The sequence below is a fragment of the Sceloporus occidentalis genome, unplaced genomic scaffold (assembly GCF_023333645.1).
Source record: "Sceloporus occidentalis isolate IW3139 unplaced genomic scaffold, rSceOcc1.0.p SCAF_43, whole genome shotgun sequence".
NCBI lineage: Eukaryota > Metazoa > Chordata > Lepidosauria > Squamata > Phrynosomatidae > Sceloporus > Sceloporus occidentalis.
Window position 1 is genome coordinate 139,563 of NW_028317023.1, and position 21,266 is coordinate 160,828.

The 21,266-nt window shown below is 38.7% G+C and overlaps 1 protein-coding gene across 2 annotated transcripts in view; it reads right to left on the reverse strand.

Annotated features, from left to right (window-relative positions):
* LOC149289645 (protein CASP-like) overlaps window positions 1-21,266 on the reverse strand; it is a 188,111-nt gene that overhangs the window by 30,787 nt on the left and 136,058 nt on the right. Inside the window, exons 21-24 of one of the 2 annotated variants that reach the window (XM_089490353.1) lie at window positions 8,938-9,240; window positions 8,439-8,627; window positions 5,264-5,528; window positions 4,137-4,812 (exon numbers count right to left, since the gene is read on the reverse strand). The exons of the other annotated variant lie outside the window; for it this stretch is intronic. Coding sequence (XP_089346479.1) covers window positions 4,137-4,812; window positions 5,264-5,528; window positions 8,439-8,627; window positions 8,938-9,240 — 1,433 coding nt within the window. Of the gene's footprint in view, window positions 1-4,136; window positions 4,813-5,263; window positions 5,529-8,438; window positions 8,628-8,937; window positions 9,241-21,266 lie in introns of those variants that run through there. 2 annotated transcript variants of the gene reach the window in all.

Consider the following 21,266-nt stretch of genomic DNA (forward strand, 5'->3'; position numbering starts at 1 on the left):
GGATGACATTTAGAGAATATTTTATGTATTTCAAATAAAAGGGCTAAAAGCTGGGGATCTAAGTACCTATTCATGGGAGGACTGCTGTTTTTTGAGCTAAAAAAGTAGTGGTACTGGGACTTTATTGAACAAAAGTGTATTGATATTAGAACTTTTAAAATTTGCAGCTGTCAGGCATGATTTATTAAGGGATTAGAGACATCTGCTTACATTGGCTCCTCAGAAAACCATACACTTTTTAATATTCATTAATTTTGGTTTTCAAATGATGATATCATCTGCAAAAAAATGAACATTTTTGAAAATGCAACATCTACCTGGTCATTAGATATACAAGACTTTTAGAAGCAAAAAGGGTAGAAAAATATTTTTAATATACCAGAAGGAAAAATAAAATGCAGAAGGACTAGAAGTCTATAGCGAGAACCACTGTGTTAAAAACATTGCTTAGTATTAATTACCAAGATCAATAGATAACAGGCAGTGTCTGCAAATTATACTTGTTCCAGAAATGTGTAGATGTTGGTTATTACATGTTGGGAATTTGTTAATATTAAAAACTGTTAGCTTATGAAATTATTTTTCATGCACTGAAAAATAAAGATTTAAACATATGTACTGAAATAGAAGTTTCTTCTCTGTAAGATAATGGAGTAAAGCAGTAAGTACTGAAATGAGAACATATATGCTCGGTGCCTGTTACATATCCATTATCTTGTGCTAGATTGTGCTTCCCAACTAAAGAAAGCCAAAAAAAAAGATGATTATCTTCAGAAATGTGTGGATTGCAACAAAAATTATATTAGTTTTTTCATACTTAGGGGAAAAAAAAGTGTTTTTAATATATAAATGAATTTCAAAGAGGAACTGTCATTCTACGCCCCCCGGAAACCTGGAGAGGGATTTAAAAAAAAAAATACTTGAATATGTATTCTTTGTTGGTGGGGCTCCATATGGGCACTTTAAAACATCTTCCATTGGCATTATTATGGTTTACAGTAATATACTGATTTATATTTTTCACCATTGACATCACATCTGCCTCCACAGCTGGAACCATCACATCCCATGATATCTCAGGGAGTGGTACCATGTATTCTTGGATCTATCTGGTGTGTTTTAGAAGACTCTGCATAGTCCTGTACCACTAAAGCTATAAAATAAAAAGTAAATGTCGTTGAACGAAAAAAGAACATGTTCAGTATGTCTTATAGAAGAGTTATTATCAGGAATAGCATGGAATGTGACGGTTCCTCTTTAAAGAGGAATTTAAGGTTTAAACCAATTATAGACACGAGTTTCCATAAAATAGTCATCAACTCCAAAACAGGCCACTTTTTTTAGCACAAGCTTTCATTAGCACTAAGGATTGGGCATAATATCACCACTGAAAGATCCCGCTGATATGTTATTAATTATTGTTGGGAATCCAAAGAAAACTTTGAGATACCTAGACACAGAAAAAACATTAAGAGTGTTCTGGGGACAGTGTCACTACCCTAAATTATAGCAATATACCTATGTACAAATACTACTGGGAAAAAACCCCCCACCTATTTTTCTTCCTGACATATTACAGAATAAAAAATATCCACAAAATGAAACACCTACACATACAAATAGTGTATTTTAAATAATGGCATGGGTATAGCTATCTGCCATAGAGCAGGGCTGTATGTATGCAGGTAAGCTGGTGAGGGTCACCACAACAGCGTTCATTCCTACGCTATAAAGCAAGTGTGTGTAGAAAAGGCAACCGGAGACATTAAGGTGTTAGAAACTCGGCGATGCTGTAGGAACTCAGGTTCTAGCTTGAGTGCTCGTTTCTCTTTTATTATGGTCTTCATAAATAAAAGCATGGATTGGAGCAAACCAATTCCTGAAACCCATACAGATGTTGAATCATTTTAGCATTAACTTGACCTGCTTCCAACAAATTATCCAAAAATGAGTGATCTAGTGATCAAACATATACTTTAGAATGAGAACAGTCAGAATTTTATTGCAAAACAATAAGCAGTGATGCTTATGTAGTATATATTGCAGAATTTATCTCAAGTTAAACAGTAACATTGTTGGATTATTTTAAAATTATTGCCTCTGCCTCCTAGAGCCATTTTTGTCCTTCTTGCTGTTCAAGAGTCTAAGTTTCCATCCTGAAGAAGTGCTACTGCGTATGAAGAGCGTTATGTCTACAACCTAGAAAGAAATGTGGTTCTATGCCTAAAACTGTTCTACCTTATAATACAGAAAGGTTTAGCATAGGGAGCATAATTAAAAAAAAATCCCACCCCACATCCCCGTTAGAGAGGGGCGAATAAACAAAAAAGGAATATTATTAAAACCTAAGTAACAAATGCACCAAATAACGTCATCAAAAAGATGCTGACCTAAGACAAAATGTTTCAATGATACACAATAAGGTAAAAAAAAAAAAAAAAGAAAAACAACTTCAAATCAATAATATACAGTATGACAACTACATCTTGTAAATTATACCCAATACTGCCGGCAGTCTATCCCTCTAAAGAATATTTGCCCCCGTTTCATCCCTTCCTATCAATCAGATAATAAAATACGGCACCTATAAATAAGCAAAAAAAATATATATATATACTGAAATCATCTATTGTTAGTTATTTTTTTTTTTTTAAGATATGGCAATAAAGGAGTCTAGTTCAGCAAAACTTGTAGAAGCCAAAACAGATAAACCAGCTTATTGAAAAAGGTGGCAGTAATGCACTCTACGTGTGCACAAGTACATAAGAAAATACACAGACGTATAAAATTGCATACACAGTTATTCCCATCATTCTCCTTACTCTCACACACACACATATTGACAGCAAGGAGGGATAGGATACAAATTGGAATGGAAGTCGTACTTTACAGAGAACTGACTGTTATATAAAATATCGTTCAGAACTACAAATGCAATTCCGTTAAATGATCATTTTGGTTTTTATATTTATCTATTTACATTGTACTATCTCAGAGTAAAGAGCATTATTATTTTATTTTTATTTTTTTTTAACATAAAAAAAGTGAGTGACCAGACTGCATTTCAGAAAATGTCACTTGGATATGCATCCTTCTTGACAGCATATTTAGGTATCTAAATGTGTTTGTTTAGGCTCCATTGGCCATGGAAATCAACAAATACAAGTTTTCTGAAAAACGAATACTGTAAGGAAGAACTCGCAGGTCAACTGAAGCAGTACATAGTACCATTCCAACTTGTACCCTCTGACCCCCCCAAAAAATATGAGGTCTGATCAGCGTGTTCTGTGGTTAGAGGTTAAAAAGCAGATTATAAAATACCTAAATTCAGATCTTTTGTCCTGATTTGGCCTAAATGGAGTGTAAAACAAATTCCAGTCTGGAAAAGACCAGAATCGTTAAAGCTATGAAACAATGTGCACTAGATTCTATTCCACTAACAAGAAAACAATACGTCAGCTACCACAAATTAAGATTTCTTTTTCCTGATGTGATTTTTGTTAGAAAATAAGTGGAGTAGATGTGTTTGTTTCATTGCAAAGTTCCAAGCAGGTTTTTTTCTTCTTGAAAATAGGAATCCAAACTAGTGTGTTTAGAGTCAGTTGACTGTGCAATCTCTTAGTGGCAACTGAAACAGCTACAAAAAAGAAACTAAAACAAACTTTTTTTTTTCCTGAAAAAATTCTCATCCTTTTCCTGGTATAAGAAGATTATAGTGTATTATCGCTCTGCGGCCATTACATGGCAGATAAAAAGCCCCATTAACTCTGTGGGTTCCATCTTTTTAATTATTATTTTTTTTTTAAATTATTTTTTTGAAATTATTTAAGCCCACTCTGAAAATGGAGGGCACAAGGCAAAGCTGTAAGAGTTTTTTTTCCAGAAAGTGTGAAAACCACTTAGGGCAATACTAAAAACACTCCAGGGTACAAAAAAGCTTGACTACATATTTCAGTTTTCGTCCTCGAAAACACAAGATAAAATTGGGCTTAATGCTCCTTTTGTTTGCTATATGCACCTTGGCCTATGGCGTTTTTGCCCTGTGGCCTGCAGGGCGATAAGTGCGCAACACGATATAATCAGTGAAAGGTCCAGTTTTGTTTCCCCAGCTCTCTGGAGCCAGGGTGAACATAATCTCAAAACTCCCATTCGATGGGCTCTTCCCTACTAGCGGCCTTCTCTAAACGGTGAATTATGCTGTTCAAGTTTGCTGCTTTCTTTTTCCTCAAAGTGTTGTCCCGCGTGTTTTTGGAACTTGCTGTCTCTGAAAAGTTGAATAAGCTCTGAATAGAGTTTCCTTTTTGCGAACTTGTACTTGGCACACTGGATAATTTTTCAGAATCTTCTTTATTCTTGTGGGAACTCTCCTTTGCAGGGACCAAGTTTGAGGCAGCTGAGGTAGAGGCATGCTTTTCAGTAGCAGATTTGGTTGTCTCCAAACCTTCTTGTGATCCAGAAAAGGAACGCCGGCCACGCAGCTTTCTCCGGCCTTCTTCATCTGTATCTTCTGGACTGTCCACTCCTAAGTGTGTGGTGTCTGTTTTCTCAGTAGATCTAGCATCCTCATTCTCTTCAAAAGCTGAATCAGTTTGTCCTCCCTGAGACTTTTTGTTCTCACCGTTGATTTCGTCTGCTTCAAGGACACTATGTTTCCCTTCTGTTGTGCTTTCCATGTCTACACCATCACAGCTGTCTCCTTCAGAGCTGTGAGCTGCCCTGCTGCTTGTGGCTGACGGGGAGTCACTGGAACCAATCTGTCCATGGCTACCTGCTTGAATTTCTTCAATGAATAGTTCTCTGCGTATGCGAGACCTAAAAGAAAAAAACATAAGAAAATAAATGTTACTCATAAGAACACACCGACATACACAAAACGTCCTTAAAATGTAGCTTAACTCAAAGGTTCCCAGCATATACTTGTCAGTATATCCGAGTCTGATTTCCATAATATAGAAACAGTACCTCAATGGGCACACTGCCCACTCTCAAATATAGCTACCCACATATTAGCAAACTCTGCCATTTCTAATGTAGGCTTCCTTTTTGTGTAAACTACATCATTCTCTGCCATGTTTTGCACACTGTGTGCGTTGGGCCTTTGTGGATTGAGTTGACTTTGTAGATCCAAAGCTTATACTATAAATAAATGTTTACATTGTTATGACTCATTTTGAAATAATGGTTATTGATGCGCTCCATGGTATGGTCACAACACAAGAGTCATCAGATCTTAACACTCTGCTTTTATGAAGTGCAAGCTTACCTGTAATTATGGAACCAGTTAATGACGGTGCTAGTTTTCAGGTTAAGCTGGGTGGCAAGTTCTTCAATGGTTTTGGGTGAAGGGTATGGCTTTTGCTGGTAAGCCTGTTTTAGAGCTTCTTTCTCCTCAGGTGCCAACACTACTCTGGGTTTCTTCAGCTGATGTTGTGGTTGGGGACTGGTGCCTTGGCTGTAGTCAATGCCCGCTGAAGGAGGCTCAGATGACTGACTATCACTTACTGAGCTGTGTCTTCGTTTCATGTATGCTGAAAACCAAAAATAAACATGGTTTTCAGGAGGTTAGTGACGCAGTCTGCACATTTGCGAGATACTTTCTCAATGATTTCTTTTTCGTTACGGCTTTTACAACAGGTTAATGCTCATTAGTTGGAAGCAATTTCTGAATGGTGGTTAGAGAGACGCAGACAGAGCTGTCTGGTTACGAACCAGAGGAGAACATTACTTTTCCCTTTTGAACTGTCAGTTTAAGACTGATATGACCAGTGTTTGCCTAGGACTTGCTCCTGGTTAGAAATAGTACACATACAACATAGCAGAAAACTACGAGTTCAGGTAGCTGGAGAAATACAAAATAACCAGGAACAATGCGGAAAACGCAGCTGGTTTAAACATGAGAATACAAATTAATAAACGTTTTTTAAAGAGTACTTTTAAGCAAGTAGGAACATGATAATGTACCTTTGAAAGATATCAGTCTGACTTTATGTATAGTATTCTACAGCACTATGAGAGTGGTGTGTATATATATCTTTCTAGCAGTGGGGCACAATTGAATGACACCTAACAGTTTTTAAATAAGGTGTGTGAGTGTGAGGTTATAACCCCCCTCCCATCCTATCTATCCCAAAGCTGCCAGATGGATAACATCTGACAACAACAGAAAGATCAGCATCTTCAGCATTTTCATTTGGGTTGTTTCTTATGCACGTTTATGTTCTTTCACTTAATCTGTATACATCTCTACATAGTCCCTTCATTTAAAATACCTTCGGAAGTTTGGAACTACCAAAGTTAGTTAAGAAATAATAAAGATAAAATTATATTTACAGATGTAATCATGCGATACGCACACTAGGTGGTGGCATTGGAACGCGTGACTGGAAGCAGCATTCCATATTTGACAGGTAGAAACTAGGGCTGCAACTAACGATAATTTTCATAATCGATTAGTTGGCCGATTATTTTTTCGATTAATCGATTAAATTTTTTTTTTCATTTGCTTTAAATTATTTAATAAATAATAATTTATTAATCGATTAGTTGGCCGATTATTTTTTCGATTAATCGATTAAAATTTTTTTTTCATTTGCTTTAAATTATTTAATAAAGTAACATAGGATGTTAAAAACAAACGGCAGAATACATTTTTTTTCTTGTTTTTATTTCCCCAACCTGCCCCCCAGTTATGCATATTTGAGCCCAGGCTTGCCACACTGCCCTCCCCGACATGCCACACTGCCCTCCCCACATATGCCTTATACCCCCAGATATGTCACTCCGTCCTCCCCAGGTATGCCGTATACCCCCCTGATATGCCATAGTGCCCTCATAGGATTTGCAGACTCGTTCACAAACACAATACTTTTACAAATAAATACAAGATTAATCTTCACTGCCCCCAGGATTTAGATTCCCCTCAGTTTGCCCCCCTTTACCTCTAACTGCACCTTAAGTTAACTTTATTAAATTAATTAAATTAACCCTCAGTCCTCAGCATTAAATTAATCCTGAAGAGAAGACCCCATCAACCACAACTGCCCCTAAATTAACCCTGAAGACCCCATCAACCACAACTGCCCCTAAATTAACCCTAAACACCCCATCAACCACCACTGCCCCTAAATTAACCCTAAACACCCCATTAACTATAACTGCCCCTAAGTTAACCCTAAACACCCCATTAACAATAACTGCTCCTAAGTTAACCCTAAACACCCCGTCAACCACAACTGCCCCTAAATTAACCCTAAACACCCCATCAATCACCACAGCCCCTAAATTAACCCTAAACACCCCATTAACTATAACTGCCCCTAAATTAACCCTAAACACCCCATTAACTATAACTGCCCCTAAGTTAACCCTAAACACCCCATTAACAATAACTGCCCCTAAGTTAACCCTAAACACCCCATTAACTATAACTGTCCCTAAGTTAACCCTAAACACCCCATTAACTATAACTGCCCCTAAATTAACCCCCACCTCCCCTAACATTCAGCAGCCCAAATATTAATTTTATACTCAGTTAGATGAGTGTCACAGCCATGGCGATTCTAAGGAAATGGGCGGAAATGGGCGTCCTCCCTGCAGTCACTGCCGATTGGCCCCGCCCCTTTCTTTCTCCAGCAGCGATTGCAGGGAGGGACTGGAAAAAGGAAGTGGGCGGGCCAATCGGCAGTGACTGCAGGGAGGAACTGTAAGTAGCAACTGCTGCTGTGACTCCTGTGAGTCAGACTAAACGGATTATAACACGAGGGGTATTTTTCAGAGCATTTGCTCTGAAAAAACCCTCATTTTATAATGGATAAAAATCGATTCAACTAATCGATAATGAAATTCGTTGCCAACGAATTTCATTATCGATTATCATCGATTTTATCGATTAGTTGTTGCAGCCCTAGTAGAAACCAATATTAATATATTTACTTTTAAAGGCCTCTCAAATGCCACCTTTGCCCACATTATACTTTTGCTCTACTGACTTATACCTAATTCTCACATTTCTGCCTGCAGGAATTTATGTGCGCTGCACCGACTCTGAAGAGCGAACACTCTTCCTGCTCCACTAGCGCAAGCCTCGAAAACGCACTGTTTAGTTATACAGCACTGTGCACTAAGGTGGCACATAAAAAACCCGACCACAACCTTGGATTCAGATTCTATTCTTATCATTAAGGACCAGCATTGGTTTGGTGGTAGCCAAGAGTTTCGGTATAGGCTATGACTGCATGAAGCGTTCTTTTGATTAAATTAGAAATATGTAGTTATGTTATTACTATATGCATTTTCCAACCTGTGCACGCTTTCACAGTGCTTGGTGATGTGTGTGTTGTGTTCTGCTGGTTATTAACCGCTGTGTCCACAACAACCTTAATCACATGGGTCAAAGTACAGAAAGCTAAAACCATTTAGAATTCCTTGGCTCTACATACCTTTCTTTTCCATACGTTTCATGTCCATGAGCTTTTCCACGTTATTTGGATCATTAAGCCACAGTTGCATGCGTACAAATGGTTCTCTTCCTTTCAAACTCAGCTTGTGCCACGGCTTTGGACGTGCCAGCAAGTCAGAGACCGAGCCTTGTGTTAGACCCAGGATGGTTTCCCCAAACAGACGCTGACCTGCAAAAATAGAACGTGTTTAATTAACAAAAGACACAGAAAATGGAATTAAATGATCTGCAACGGATCGAAACAGACAGCTTGTACATTTTAAATTCCACCAATATTTTTTTACATTCTAACACGTTAGAATAACTACGAGCAACAAACCATATTGAATACTATAATCAACGGTCCACATGTATATGGAAAGCAACAAATATACTTAAAAAAAACACGCGGATATTTGTGAGCAGACTAGTTTCTCCTGGTTGAGAGGTTATCCTACGCTTGATAATGTAAAGTTGTGTGGGGAAGGGAGATAAGTTACCTAAGTTATTGTCAGTTAACACCTCTTTGACTCTCTTGGTGATACCATAGGTGTCCAGCTCATGGGACATGGCCACCAGCTCTTGGATGCTCAGAGCGGAGTGGCCAGGGAATGGCAGAGGAGTTGCTGGCTGGGAGTCGCATGCGGATGCATCATTAGACTCCTGAGGCTCGCCTTCTTTGCTGGTCTCAATCGCAGGGCACGGCTGCTGGATCAAGTCTGTCAGGCTCTTAACAGATTCACTGGAACTCATTGGAGACTCGGGGGCAGGACTGCAGCTAGTAGAGGTCTTTGGAGTGCTTTCTGTACAAAGACAATAATATCACTCGTTAATACATTACGTTGATGTGCTTTATGTTTTACACATTATATAACATATCATTTTGAACGTGCAACATAACTTTAACGAACAATCGGAAGGATTGTGTTGCAACAGCTATCAATACCGTTAAAACAGGGTTTTCATTATTTTACTTTGTAAAGAGGAAAATACAACGTTGTCATTTTAAAATAAATACCTTTGCTGTACTGGAGAAATTCTCAGTCATACCATTTCATTTCCATTCATCAAACTATACTGTACTATTATATTTAATAAAACGTAAATTAAACTAGCAAGCCAGCTAATATTTGCAAGAGCTACTGGGAGGTAGATTTCATTTGGACTTCCAATTCAATCAAGTTGGTGATATGTATTAAAGTGCATATGATAACTGGAGTTTTTTTTTCCTTAAACTTATATTTAGTCTAAGATAAAGATACATTGCAATCCAAATCGCTTTGAAATAAAATACTTTAAGTTCAGATACATATTTCCTATAAATAGTCAAAGATGCCCAATTTAGAAATGGTTGGACCATCTTTGGCTTACTAGAATGTATACACATGCATAGTATTAATTTCTCTTAAATTTATACTACATATATTTAGCAATGTGTTAAAAATAAAAAGATCACATGGGTTAGAAATGTTTGCTCCCCCCCCACTACCAGTTTTTCCTCACTTGCTTTAAAAAATAACCATTTAATACCCATAAGGCAAGACGCACTTTACAAATCCTATTGCTTCTCTTCTGTAAACCCTTAGGTCACCGTAAACAGAATATATAACCTAGTGAATGTTATTTCTGTGTTGCAGGCAGCTGAGAAACTGTACAGTAAATTTGCCCAGATTCAGCCAAGCGTAGGAGCAAATTGGCAGGTCATCCATCTTGCTCACTGTACACTGTCAGGGATGGCATAAATTCCCTACATGATTAACAGACTTCTTTCCAGGTCTGCGTCCTTTAACCTACAGCAAGGTCGACATCATGGCCGCCTGCCTGATAGAGAACACACGGCCGCTCTAAGTTTCCTCTAATTTTCTTCCCTGCATCAGTCTCAACAAACCTCAAAGAACAGCAAGATTAATTGCTAGACCTCGGTGCCCAAGCACCTCCAGAAGAGAGCATGCTTTTCCTAAGGTACTCCTATTAAAAGGAAGATGACAGATGAAGCAGAAAATGTAAACATTTGGAAAATGATTAAAGAAGTCTACCTTCATTGCACAGCAAAAATAAGCAGAGACAGCTTGGAAGCGTACTTTGGCTTCAGAAATGATGTGTCTGCTTGTGATCTCAGTGAAAGTAACTGAAAACGTCTACAGACGCATTTTCGTGTGATATCATTAGAACTGTGCATAATCTTTCTACTGTCACAAATAATAGTGTAAAGCAGACACCTGGAACAGCTGAAACCAAATTAAATCAATTACAGTGCAAGGCCTTTTATAGAGAAAACCGCAGAAAATCTTCTGCAAAAGAGATTTTTTGGTTGAATTCAGGGGTTGACAAATTTAGCGTTGATCTAGAAGCCAGCCACAAAAAGTATGTGCCGGCCTTTTCCCTTCCCATGGTCTGCAGATAAAGGATGTTTATTGGGGCAAAACAACATAAAATACACCTTTCTTCAGTTCTGCAGCTAACCACTTCATGACAATTGGTATTTTATACCATAAAGACTCAAACTTGTATGTTTAATCATTATACTAACACTTACACACTCATGCCAAAGCCACACTAACATACACAACAGCATACACTTACACATGCTCCAGCTAGCACGATACATTTACACACACACACACTGACTCTGGCACTATACATACACACACTGACTCTGGCACTATACACTTACACACACAATGACTAGTACTGTACATAAACACACACTCTGACAACAGTATAAACACACAGACTGACTCCAGCACCATGCATTTAGACATGGGTGCGGTTAAGTGAGCTGCCCAATGGGGCGTCAGTAAGTGGTTTCTAGTTGCCATGGCAACCTGGTACTTAGTCGAGCCCTGATTTAATTTATACCCGTACTTAAGATTTCTTACATATTGACCACATATGAGTTTATTCACTAAAGAGGCAATTGGAAGAATTGCAATTTCATCACACCAACTTTACATTATGTTATGAAGGGCAAACCCCAGTGTCTGTCTACTTGGCCCTATTTATAGCGCATCTAAATCAACGAGATTGAATTATGCATTATAGAGGCTCAGCTCAGTTCTTCTTGCAGACACGTTTACCACAGATGGCCCTTTATAATGCATGGTAAATTTAGGGAATTGGAGCCACAATCTGCTTGAGAGAGGATTACTAAATTTCCTTTAGGAAGCCATAAGATACTTGCTCAATATAATGTACAGCTTGTAAAAGAAACAAGGGCAGCGTCATGTATCAAACGCCATTGAAGAATGACTATGCATACACTTGCTCAATTATAAGAAACTTGTTAATTCAAAAGTTTTATATTTGACACAATGATATGTTTTCCTCGAGGCACAACTCTGATCTGTTGGGGATTTTAGTCAAAGATCATAAAAGAAGGAAAAAGTTCCATAATCCCCAAATTAAAACGTTCCCAGCCCTGTTGTGACAAAGATGACCTTCTAACGTCCAGCCGCATCGTCCTATTGCTCAAAATCAAAAGCCAACTTCAAGACGGTAACATGGGAATATAGAGTTTGATGTCGTTAAGAGATATTATTTTGAACATATTCAACATCAGACAGATGTAACTCAGTGAGACTTTACAGAACTCCATCCATAAAGAAAATATTCGGCTGTCATACGTTAAATGACTTCCAATGGACCTCAGAACAATTTCACTCTCCAGATGGCTGGTTAGGACACAAACCTATAAAGCATACGCTCCAAAATAAAATATCAACGGGGACAATTAGGTTGCAGGCAAGCCTGTAAACCTCACATGTCGGACCATGCAAGGAATTAAAGAGAACCCAACATAAATTGGAGGACTCAGAAACCTCTGCAAAGGTGTACATGTTTAACCATCAAGTACATGATTTGGGGATCTTGTTCAGGGAAAAATACGTAAGAGCAAAACGGAAAAGGGTGGCTTGCTTATTTCTTTTTTGTGCCCTGATGAAGACACCAGATTTGTACTGTTTGAGCACGAGGTCAAACTTCTCACACGACCTGGCACATCAAGCGTGGAGGAGTGCCAGCCGGAGCAGCGGCTTTTCAAATCCACCCCTTACACGAGGGACGAGTCCAGATACGCTTTTGTATGGCCATACAAGCAAAAGCCAGAAGTCTAGCTCAAATTGCACTACATCAGCTTAAAAATCTACACCAGCTGGGTGGGGTGGTGGCCTCAGGTTTAAATAAACCTGCATACTGAGTGAGCTGGCTGGTTAACATGGTCTTTATTTTAGCCACTACATAAAACATCTATTTTTTCTATATGTTTCTTTTAATAAAGGGGGTCATTAAACATATTTTACTAAAGGTCTTCAAACCTCAATGAAAGTGCTAGACTCAACAGAACGGATAGAAAATATCTCATGGACTATAATTTTCTGCAAAAAATCTCCTGTTCATCTGATCCGCCATTTAAATTTACAAACACTGCTCTCTATCTTCAGTAATAATAACCTAAATTCCATTTAGTGTTTATTTGAGCAGTCAGGATAAAGTCATTTCTTATTATCTCCCTGCTGTGTAAAAAACAGCTTGAAGGTAGGAAGTCAGCAAGCATTTTCACCAAAAAGTAATTATTGTAAGTGACATTTTTACTGCTGGCGTGCCATAAGGCGTACTGCGCATTCAGAAGGACACGTTGCTGAAATGAAATGGCAGGGTGCTCTGTGACATTTTGACAAGAACCCAAACATTATTCATCTGATGGCTGGCCTGATAATATTCCTGAACTCCGGCCATAGTAAGGACATATTAAAATGCTTAATTTTATGTAGCATTACCAATACATTTAGATCTACTTGCATTACATTTTAGGAGGATGGCAAGCAAGGCAATAATAAAGGTTCCCGATACAAGCTTTAAGAACGCGCGCTGACAGAGACACAGTGAAGGTCGCACTCCTGCATCGTCTGCTATTGTACATCGTATACAAACATATTGTTTTAGGAATTTTTTATAATGTAGGAATTAAACATGAATTCCAGTATTTTTTTTCTTTAAAAAAAAAATAAAAAATGGGAAAAGATTCCAGTAATCTTTATTATTTTACAGTGAGCTATTTACACAAGGTGACACACACACAGGACTTCTATTTGGGCTTCAAGAATTTTTTCTGTAAATTACAATTTTTAGGAGAAGAGACATTCAATACTTTTTTTTATATTATTATTGCTCAGCGTTTGTGAGCAGCAGTTTTATAAGTAGGTGATCAATACATCGATGACTACAAAAAGTTATATATATATATATATATATATATATATATATATATATATGTGTGCGACTCCAATATACATGTTATAACGCACAGATAACTTGCTGAATCGAGCACTCTAAGAATGAAAAAAACATCATGCCTATAGCTTCCATGATCGATGACTGCTTAGATTCAAGAAAGTATTATCTGTGTGAACAAAAGAAGCATTGTCACACATATATAGTGGGTAGATCCACGATTCTATGCTAAGTGAAGGTTAATGGGTCAGAAATAGATTTTCCCAAGGCACCTAATCAGACACACTGAGCATTGTTCGAGAACACAGACACGCATACATGAATAATTTTCTTTTGGGCACTCCAAAAATAAAGGTGCACAGCTGGGACGGCTTTGACCAAACGTTTATATTGAACTGCGGCCTCAGAGCTTTTGTTTTCTTTTTTTGTTTCTCTTTAAAAGTACGTTTTGGTTTTATTCCCCCATTTTTTGGTCATCTAGGGAATGGTTTTATTTGCACCGATTATGCTGGTCGTGCGCCTTGTGACACCAGATAGGATTCAGATTATTTTGTGCCATGCGATTGTTGACATGACAGCCCATTAAAACACCCAAAAGCTCGTGGAAATGAAAAACACCAGCATACGAAGTAGAAGATGGTAAAAATCAGCATTCTAGCAAAGTTTCACCTAGTTTCCCTGTTTATTCAGGGTTTGCTGTCAAGTGAACTCAAAATATACATCCATTGCCCGAATCCATCATGGTTGCAAGAAACAAATGGATTTTTACTAAACGGTTATTCGTCTATTAGAACTGAAACTGCCAGAGCCATATTTCTCACCTCTTTGTAAGTGGCACATTAATCACGCCACAAGACAAACATACATACATACATGGCATAAGAGCAGCAGGTACCGTTTAAAAACGTCACACTGGCCGTGTATGAATTAAACATTTGAGCATCTTTACGTATTTGTGTCTATATATTTAATTGGATGGTATTAAGGTATAGAAAGAACGGCTGAGCATTCTCTTTGGCTACATACTAAATGCTGATTTTACCTCCACCTCGTGAAAGGGCTCTATGCAGACCCATAAAAGAGAATCATAGTAAGATGTCTCTTGATGTTTTGGGGACGGTCTTCATCACATTTCTGAGAACCATTGTACTTTCAAGACACCTGGAGTTTTTGATAGATATATTACATTCATTTGCAGGGCAAGCAGATTCCATAACCCTATTACAATAGAGGCACAATAAACATTAAGAACACTAAAACGAACAATATATAACCTGACAAAAGGACACATCGAAATATACTGATACAGAAGGCGGAAAGGGCCCTGCTCTTATTGAACTGTTTACCGCAGGGAAGAGTGATAAAGACTTGTATGTTTCATCTAGCAGACACAGGCATGCCTAGAATGCGATACATATACATAATCAATAATGATTTCATAAAATTAGTTATATTTTTCTTAAACCAACTGTATAGTAATAGTCAATTTGCACAGATATGCAAAAAATGGCAAGGGGAGACGTTAATCTGGGAACTGCAAAAAAAATCAAAAGCGTTTAAGAAAAGGTTGTTGAGCTGTTCATATCAAGAAATATTTATCAGATTGATGCATGATCTCTACATCAGAAGTAAACAGGTGCCTCCTGACAATTATTGTTCTTAAATCCCAGACAAATCGATTTTATTTGTTTATACTCGGATTTATTTTATTCGTATTTACATGCACGCTCCAAAGGTGATGAATGCGGTAACAAGAGCCTGCGTTAAATGTGATCCATCACTCGGCCACCACATGCTGTCATCTACGTAGCCCTTGGTTAGAGAAACCAGCGATCTGCAAGCCTCTGCGCAGAATGAACAGTCCGATGAATTCAGAGAAACGTTCATTTATAAACAGAGTTTATAGATCAATACGCTACCGATAACAAGGGTTACTACACGAAAAAATACAGAATACCACAGAAGTAAGATCGAAGGTTTCAATAGTCATCATGGTAAATACTCGGAGGGTCCTATAGAGTTTACCATATGGGAGGATTGCCAGGAGGCAAAATATGAGGGGAAAAATAACCTCTTAATGTTATTCCAAGGAGCTTATGAATAGGATAACACTAATGGTAGTTAAGACAATGACTAACGAATGTAACAATGCAAAACATGTCCTAAATTATATTGTTCCTAAAGATACAAACTAAAAATGAAACATTTACCAAGCTACAGGGGGGCAGAGAAACAAAATATCAACTCCCGCTGTATACACGGAATTTACTTCTAAATCCCCAGTTGTATCGAAAGTAGTCCGAAAGGTCAAAATATCCAGGTTGCATTAGGTGACATGTATCTAACCATCAATAAATCCCACAATGGGCACCATAACAGACAACCTAAAACGCATAAGAGTCATTCAAGGTGTCAATGGAGAAGAATGTGTACCCTAAAAAAAAATAAAATAAAATAAAAACGTGGGGTGTCTACAACATTACAACAAAACAAAGCCCATGACTTTGCTGCAGATAACAATAGGAACTGCTCTCTCGCGAGCACATATGTGGAAAATCAGAAGGTGAATTTGCTATACCAACATTTCTGTCACAACGAGTGACCTCCCTCATTCACTTGAGAATTCACACAATATGAAATGCGAGGCTGGTTCATCAATCTTTTGGGACATTCTTCCTAGTGTGCTTCGCAACTAACATCACGGACACGTTCTGCAGCCCCAAAGAGTGCATCCGAGCGTCAGGAGAAAGTACAATTACATCACTATTTATAAGACGCCAGCGAACGGAGCTAAACACGCAAACGCCAAAGAGTACAGACAGGCACTGGGAGGTTTAACGTTGTCTTGCCCCCTCCATGCCATGGATGAGCCTTTTTTACTGGGTCAGGCCAGTCCATGCCTGCCCCCCTTAACATGCTTTCTCCCCTCAACATTTTTTAATTGTTATCATGACCGTCAGTGCACCCCCCCCTTCCGTTTATACGGCGAAGCGCTGAAATCAAGCGACACATATTAGACACAGCGATATAACAGCAGCTATTAAGGTACATTATTTTATACAAGCCCTACAACATCTATACTGCCTCATTCAATTTCAGATAAAATGTTGGGAAAGGGTGCTTAATGTAGGACAGTCAGTAAAAGTAATTTATCATGTTCTCGCTTCGCTGCTCACGTTATCAGCGAACTCATTTTCTGCATTCATCATGCAATCAGCCTATTATTTGCATATTAATCAGGCAGTGGACCATGAAAGGACTGCATCCCAGCCAAATGCTGCACTATCTCAGGAGGAACACTCCGTAATTATCATACATCAGTGTTATGATGTGGTAATTGATTATAACATCTTTTTGTAGCCCCTGGGGAGTCCCACTCCGAATGCAGCTTCAGGCGTTTGCTGTAGCTTTCTTTTTTTATTTTTCATTTTTTTTTTAAATCTGCAGTCTAATTTAGTTGTTTTTTTTAATCATTAAAATACATATCTTGTGTAACATTTTAACTCTTTGAGATTCAAAGGTGTATGCCAACGATAGCAAAGCATGGCACTGCTTGACATTCTGGCACTCAAAAGGTTAAACACACATTCCGCATACCCGACTAGCTGTGATTCCCATAGTTAAAGAGTAACTACTAATAAATGTTTCAGCTCATCTTTACACTATACGGGCTCAAACACCCATTGCATTCCCCAAATATTCTCGGTTTTCTACATTCATGATACATAACCGTCCCTGCGGAGTGAAACCCGGGGCACCCTTTTCCTTACGCAGCCACCATACACTATCTAGCAGAATACAAACCTAATGACAAGGACAGGACACCTCTTGGCTCCATGCCAAAACTGACCACAAGGGTTGGGGAAGGCACCGAAGGCTCGTACCTCACCTGAACCGCATCTTTAAACGAAAAGGAAGCTAAAATAGATACATAAAGCATGAGAGTGTCTGAAATAAACCTGAAAATGCTTATGGTTATATGTTGACCGCTGAGGGTAAAAATATAAGTTATTAGCTACAAAAAGAGCATCGGCAGCAAATCTAACAGCAGTCTTGAGATTTTGCCTTGCAGCGAGTGAGACAGATTGTGGGTCAGTCCCAAGCTTCCCTATATCAGATGATAGATTCTTTTCTTTATATAGACATGCATAATATCACTGCCTGATGTGTTGTACACAGATCCCTGGTTAAAGAGACCACAAGATCGCCATTTTATAGGTCTCTACAATGTTTAGATCGTGTTACTGGTTCTAATGAGTCTATATTATGCACTTTGCATACATTATGCAATCTCACATTAGATTCTTTATGAGGAATACTTTATTTCTGCGTTTTGATGTCTTAAAAGCAAGGAAGTAACATGCAGTCGTAGACTCTAAGCCAGGGGCGTCCAACATGCGGCCCGCGAGCCAAATGCGGCCCGCGGGACCTCGAGGTGCGGCCCGCGTGAGATCGGCAGCCAGGATCACAAGAGCCCTGCTGCTTACTTGTGGGAGGGGCTATTCTCTGCTCCAGTCCTGCCTCCTCTGTGGGGAGAACGAGGGAGGCCGCGCCCCCTGCTGAAGTCTGATCGGCATTGAGAGAGCTGTAGTGCAGGTAAGGGGGTGGGGGAGGGTGTTTGAATGAGTATGCCTGATTGAGGGAATGAATCTGTGAATGAATGAATGGGTGTGTGATAGCATGGATGTGTAAGTGCTGGAACCTAGGCATGATGGGACTGTGATTGCTGTTAACAATCCCACTCCTATCATGCCAAGTCAGCCAGTACATGCTGAAACCTAGCTAGCTGCCCCCTTGTGTATTGATGCTGCCAGCAGTATGGGGTCTGCACTTGCAGCCACCCTGTACCAGCATGTACTGGCTGACTTGGGATGATAGGAGTGTGATTTCTAACAGCAATCTGCTAACAGCAATCACAGTCCCATCATGCCTAGGTTCCAGCATTTACTGGTTGCCTGGGTATAAAAAGAGTGTGTTTGCAGTTAGCAATCACACTCCTATCATGCCAAGTCATATTGTTGATTTTTTTTGTCCAATTGTGGTGTGTTACTTTTAATAAAAGTGTGGTTACACACTAAAATTGGACAAAAAATACAATGCCCAGCCAACCAGTACATGCTGGAATCTGGGTATGCCTGAGATTGCTGTTAACAATCATAATATATAATTTTTTGTGCAATTTTGGTGTGTAACTTACTTTCATTAAGTGTGTGGGGGGGGTCATTTTCAGTTTCGCCTAAGTGAACCCTGAATTTTCGGTTTTGGTCCAGAATTTTCATTTTTGTGCATCGCTAAAATAAATAGAACTATTTTATTTTTACTTATCCAGAATCCTGAATTTGTAGTCACAAAACTTTCTAGGCCCACAAATCAGTGAGAGGAAAAGTAAAGGTTTTGTGTCATTTACGTTATTTTAATCTGCATATTTTATTAAAGGCCATATTTTCTCACAGTGAAAAATGAGTGCGGCCCTTGCACCTATACAATTCTGATGAAGTGGCCCACTGCAGAAAAAACTTGGACGCCCCTGCTCTAAGCCATCAAGAAAAATGCTCTTGAGGACAATCTCCTTAAAATATCACTTTAAGCTGTTTTTTTTGTGTTACCCCTCAATACCACAAAACGTGAATTGCGTAATAACCCTCTCAGGAAAACTCTAGTTCTCTGTATATTTTAAATTAAAGTTGTCCTGAAGCATCACCGTAAGATGTTGTATCACGCTTAGCCAATTTAACTTTTTGTGCTTAGCCAATAGCACTCTAGGGGTCCAGAATGATCACGATGAAATCATGCACAGAAAAAAATCCAGTCATGGTAGAAATGATGCCCCTCTGGTCATATGTAGATTTACAAATAAAAATTCTGAACGCAAGGCATTAACAGCAATCGCAGTTTAATATTTCTTACTTAAGCATCTCTTTCACCCATACAACCCCAAACACCAACATATTCACATCCCTGAACTAAGATGGTGAATATTGGATCAGGAGTTTCTCGGTTTATTAGAGGTAATCTGTGTGGTATTTTCTGTAATCAGCTGCTTTCCACTACAGAACGGACTAGAAAACCACTGCATGAAAAGTTATATATTTTCTGTTAATGTGATAAAATGTTTATGTAGGGCCTCATGTTTAATGTGCTTTCCTTTCCAATTCAAAACACCAGAATAAGTTGTGGAACGAGATATTATGCTTGATCAGCTAAAAGCTCAAGTTAACTGGTATTTATGTTATTAATTTCCATTAACTGATATTTTAACACGAATATCTCTCCTATTAACCAGGCCTGATGCCTTGGCTCAAACCTCTCCTCACATTCAGTCCCTCATCAGATCCTGTTGCTTGCATCTGCCCATTTCTTACCCAAGAATCTACAAAAACCCTGGTTTATTCTCTTATTTCCCATCTTGACTACTGTGACACATTTCTGGTTGGCATTCCACTGTCCTGACTCTCTCCTATACAGTCTGTCCTAAATGCTGCTGCTAGGCTAATCTTCCTTGCAAGCCGCTCCTCTTCTGCTTCCCCACTCTGTGAAATCCTCCACTGGCTCCCTATTACCTTTAGAGATACATTTAAAATCCTGGTATTAACATAAGGCCCTCCATACATTTCTGCCTTCATAAGTAAATACTCCCCCACTCGAGCTTTACATTCTTCCCATGGGCTAAGGCTCTCCTCCTCACTCATCACCTCTTCCCGTCTACAAGATTTCACTCGGGCTGCCCCATATCTCTGGAATCTACTCCCAACCAACCTTCAGCTTTCACCCTCCCTCCTAACATTCAAGAAACATCTCAAAACCCACTTCTTCAAAGAAGCCTTACTGCTCGAACTTCCCTGTCACTGATACAAACCCAAACTACCTCTCACCCTCTCTCTGTGCCTTATGTTTGTCACCCCATTCCCTCAAGATTGTAAGTTTGTAAGCAGGGCTCTTTCCACCTATTGTATCAATTTGTCTTAGTCTGTCATACCCCTTGAATATATGTATTGTAAGAAGTGCTGTGTAAATCGTTGGTGCCATTTAAGTAAAAGATAATAATAATATGTCCAGAACCCTTCATGTTTTACCTATGAATACTGCCTTGCCACGTAAAGAAAGTTAAACTGACAGATTGCCATGGCTGTGCATTAGTTTAATTCCTGTTTTTTTTCCCAAACTAACGTATCACAAATGAAATTACAAAGAACAGAAAAACTCCCTTGTTCTGAAACGCATTTCAAGTTTACCAAGAACACAATGACAACCTACACCAAGCGAGTGTCTCTGCAGACTGTTTTTCATTCTGTTGCATCCTAAGGGACCCAGATGATTAATCGCCTAGTGACGTTGTTTGTGTTAGACATTATTTTAAGCATCCTCAAAACATATTGTAGATGTTTAAGTCACTAATGCAGAAACCATTATGCAAGGTATGTTCTGGTTGAAGAAAAAAACCCAATCATTAATTAGCTATTGTCTTTTGTTGTTGTACAAGGTTCTATTCCTTTGGGTTCGTCTTTTGCTAAGCAGCATGAGGTTAGACATGATGGATGATCGCTCAGAATATAGACGAGCAAAGAAAAAAAAAAAAAGATGGTATCCCTGGGGATGACCC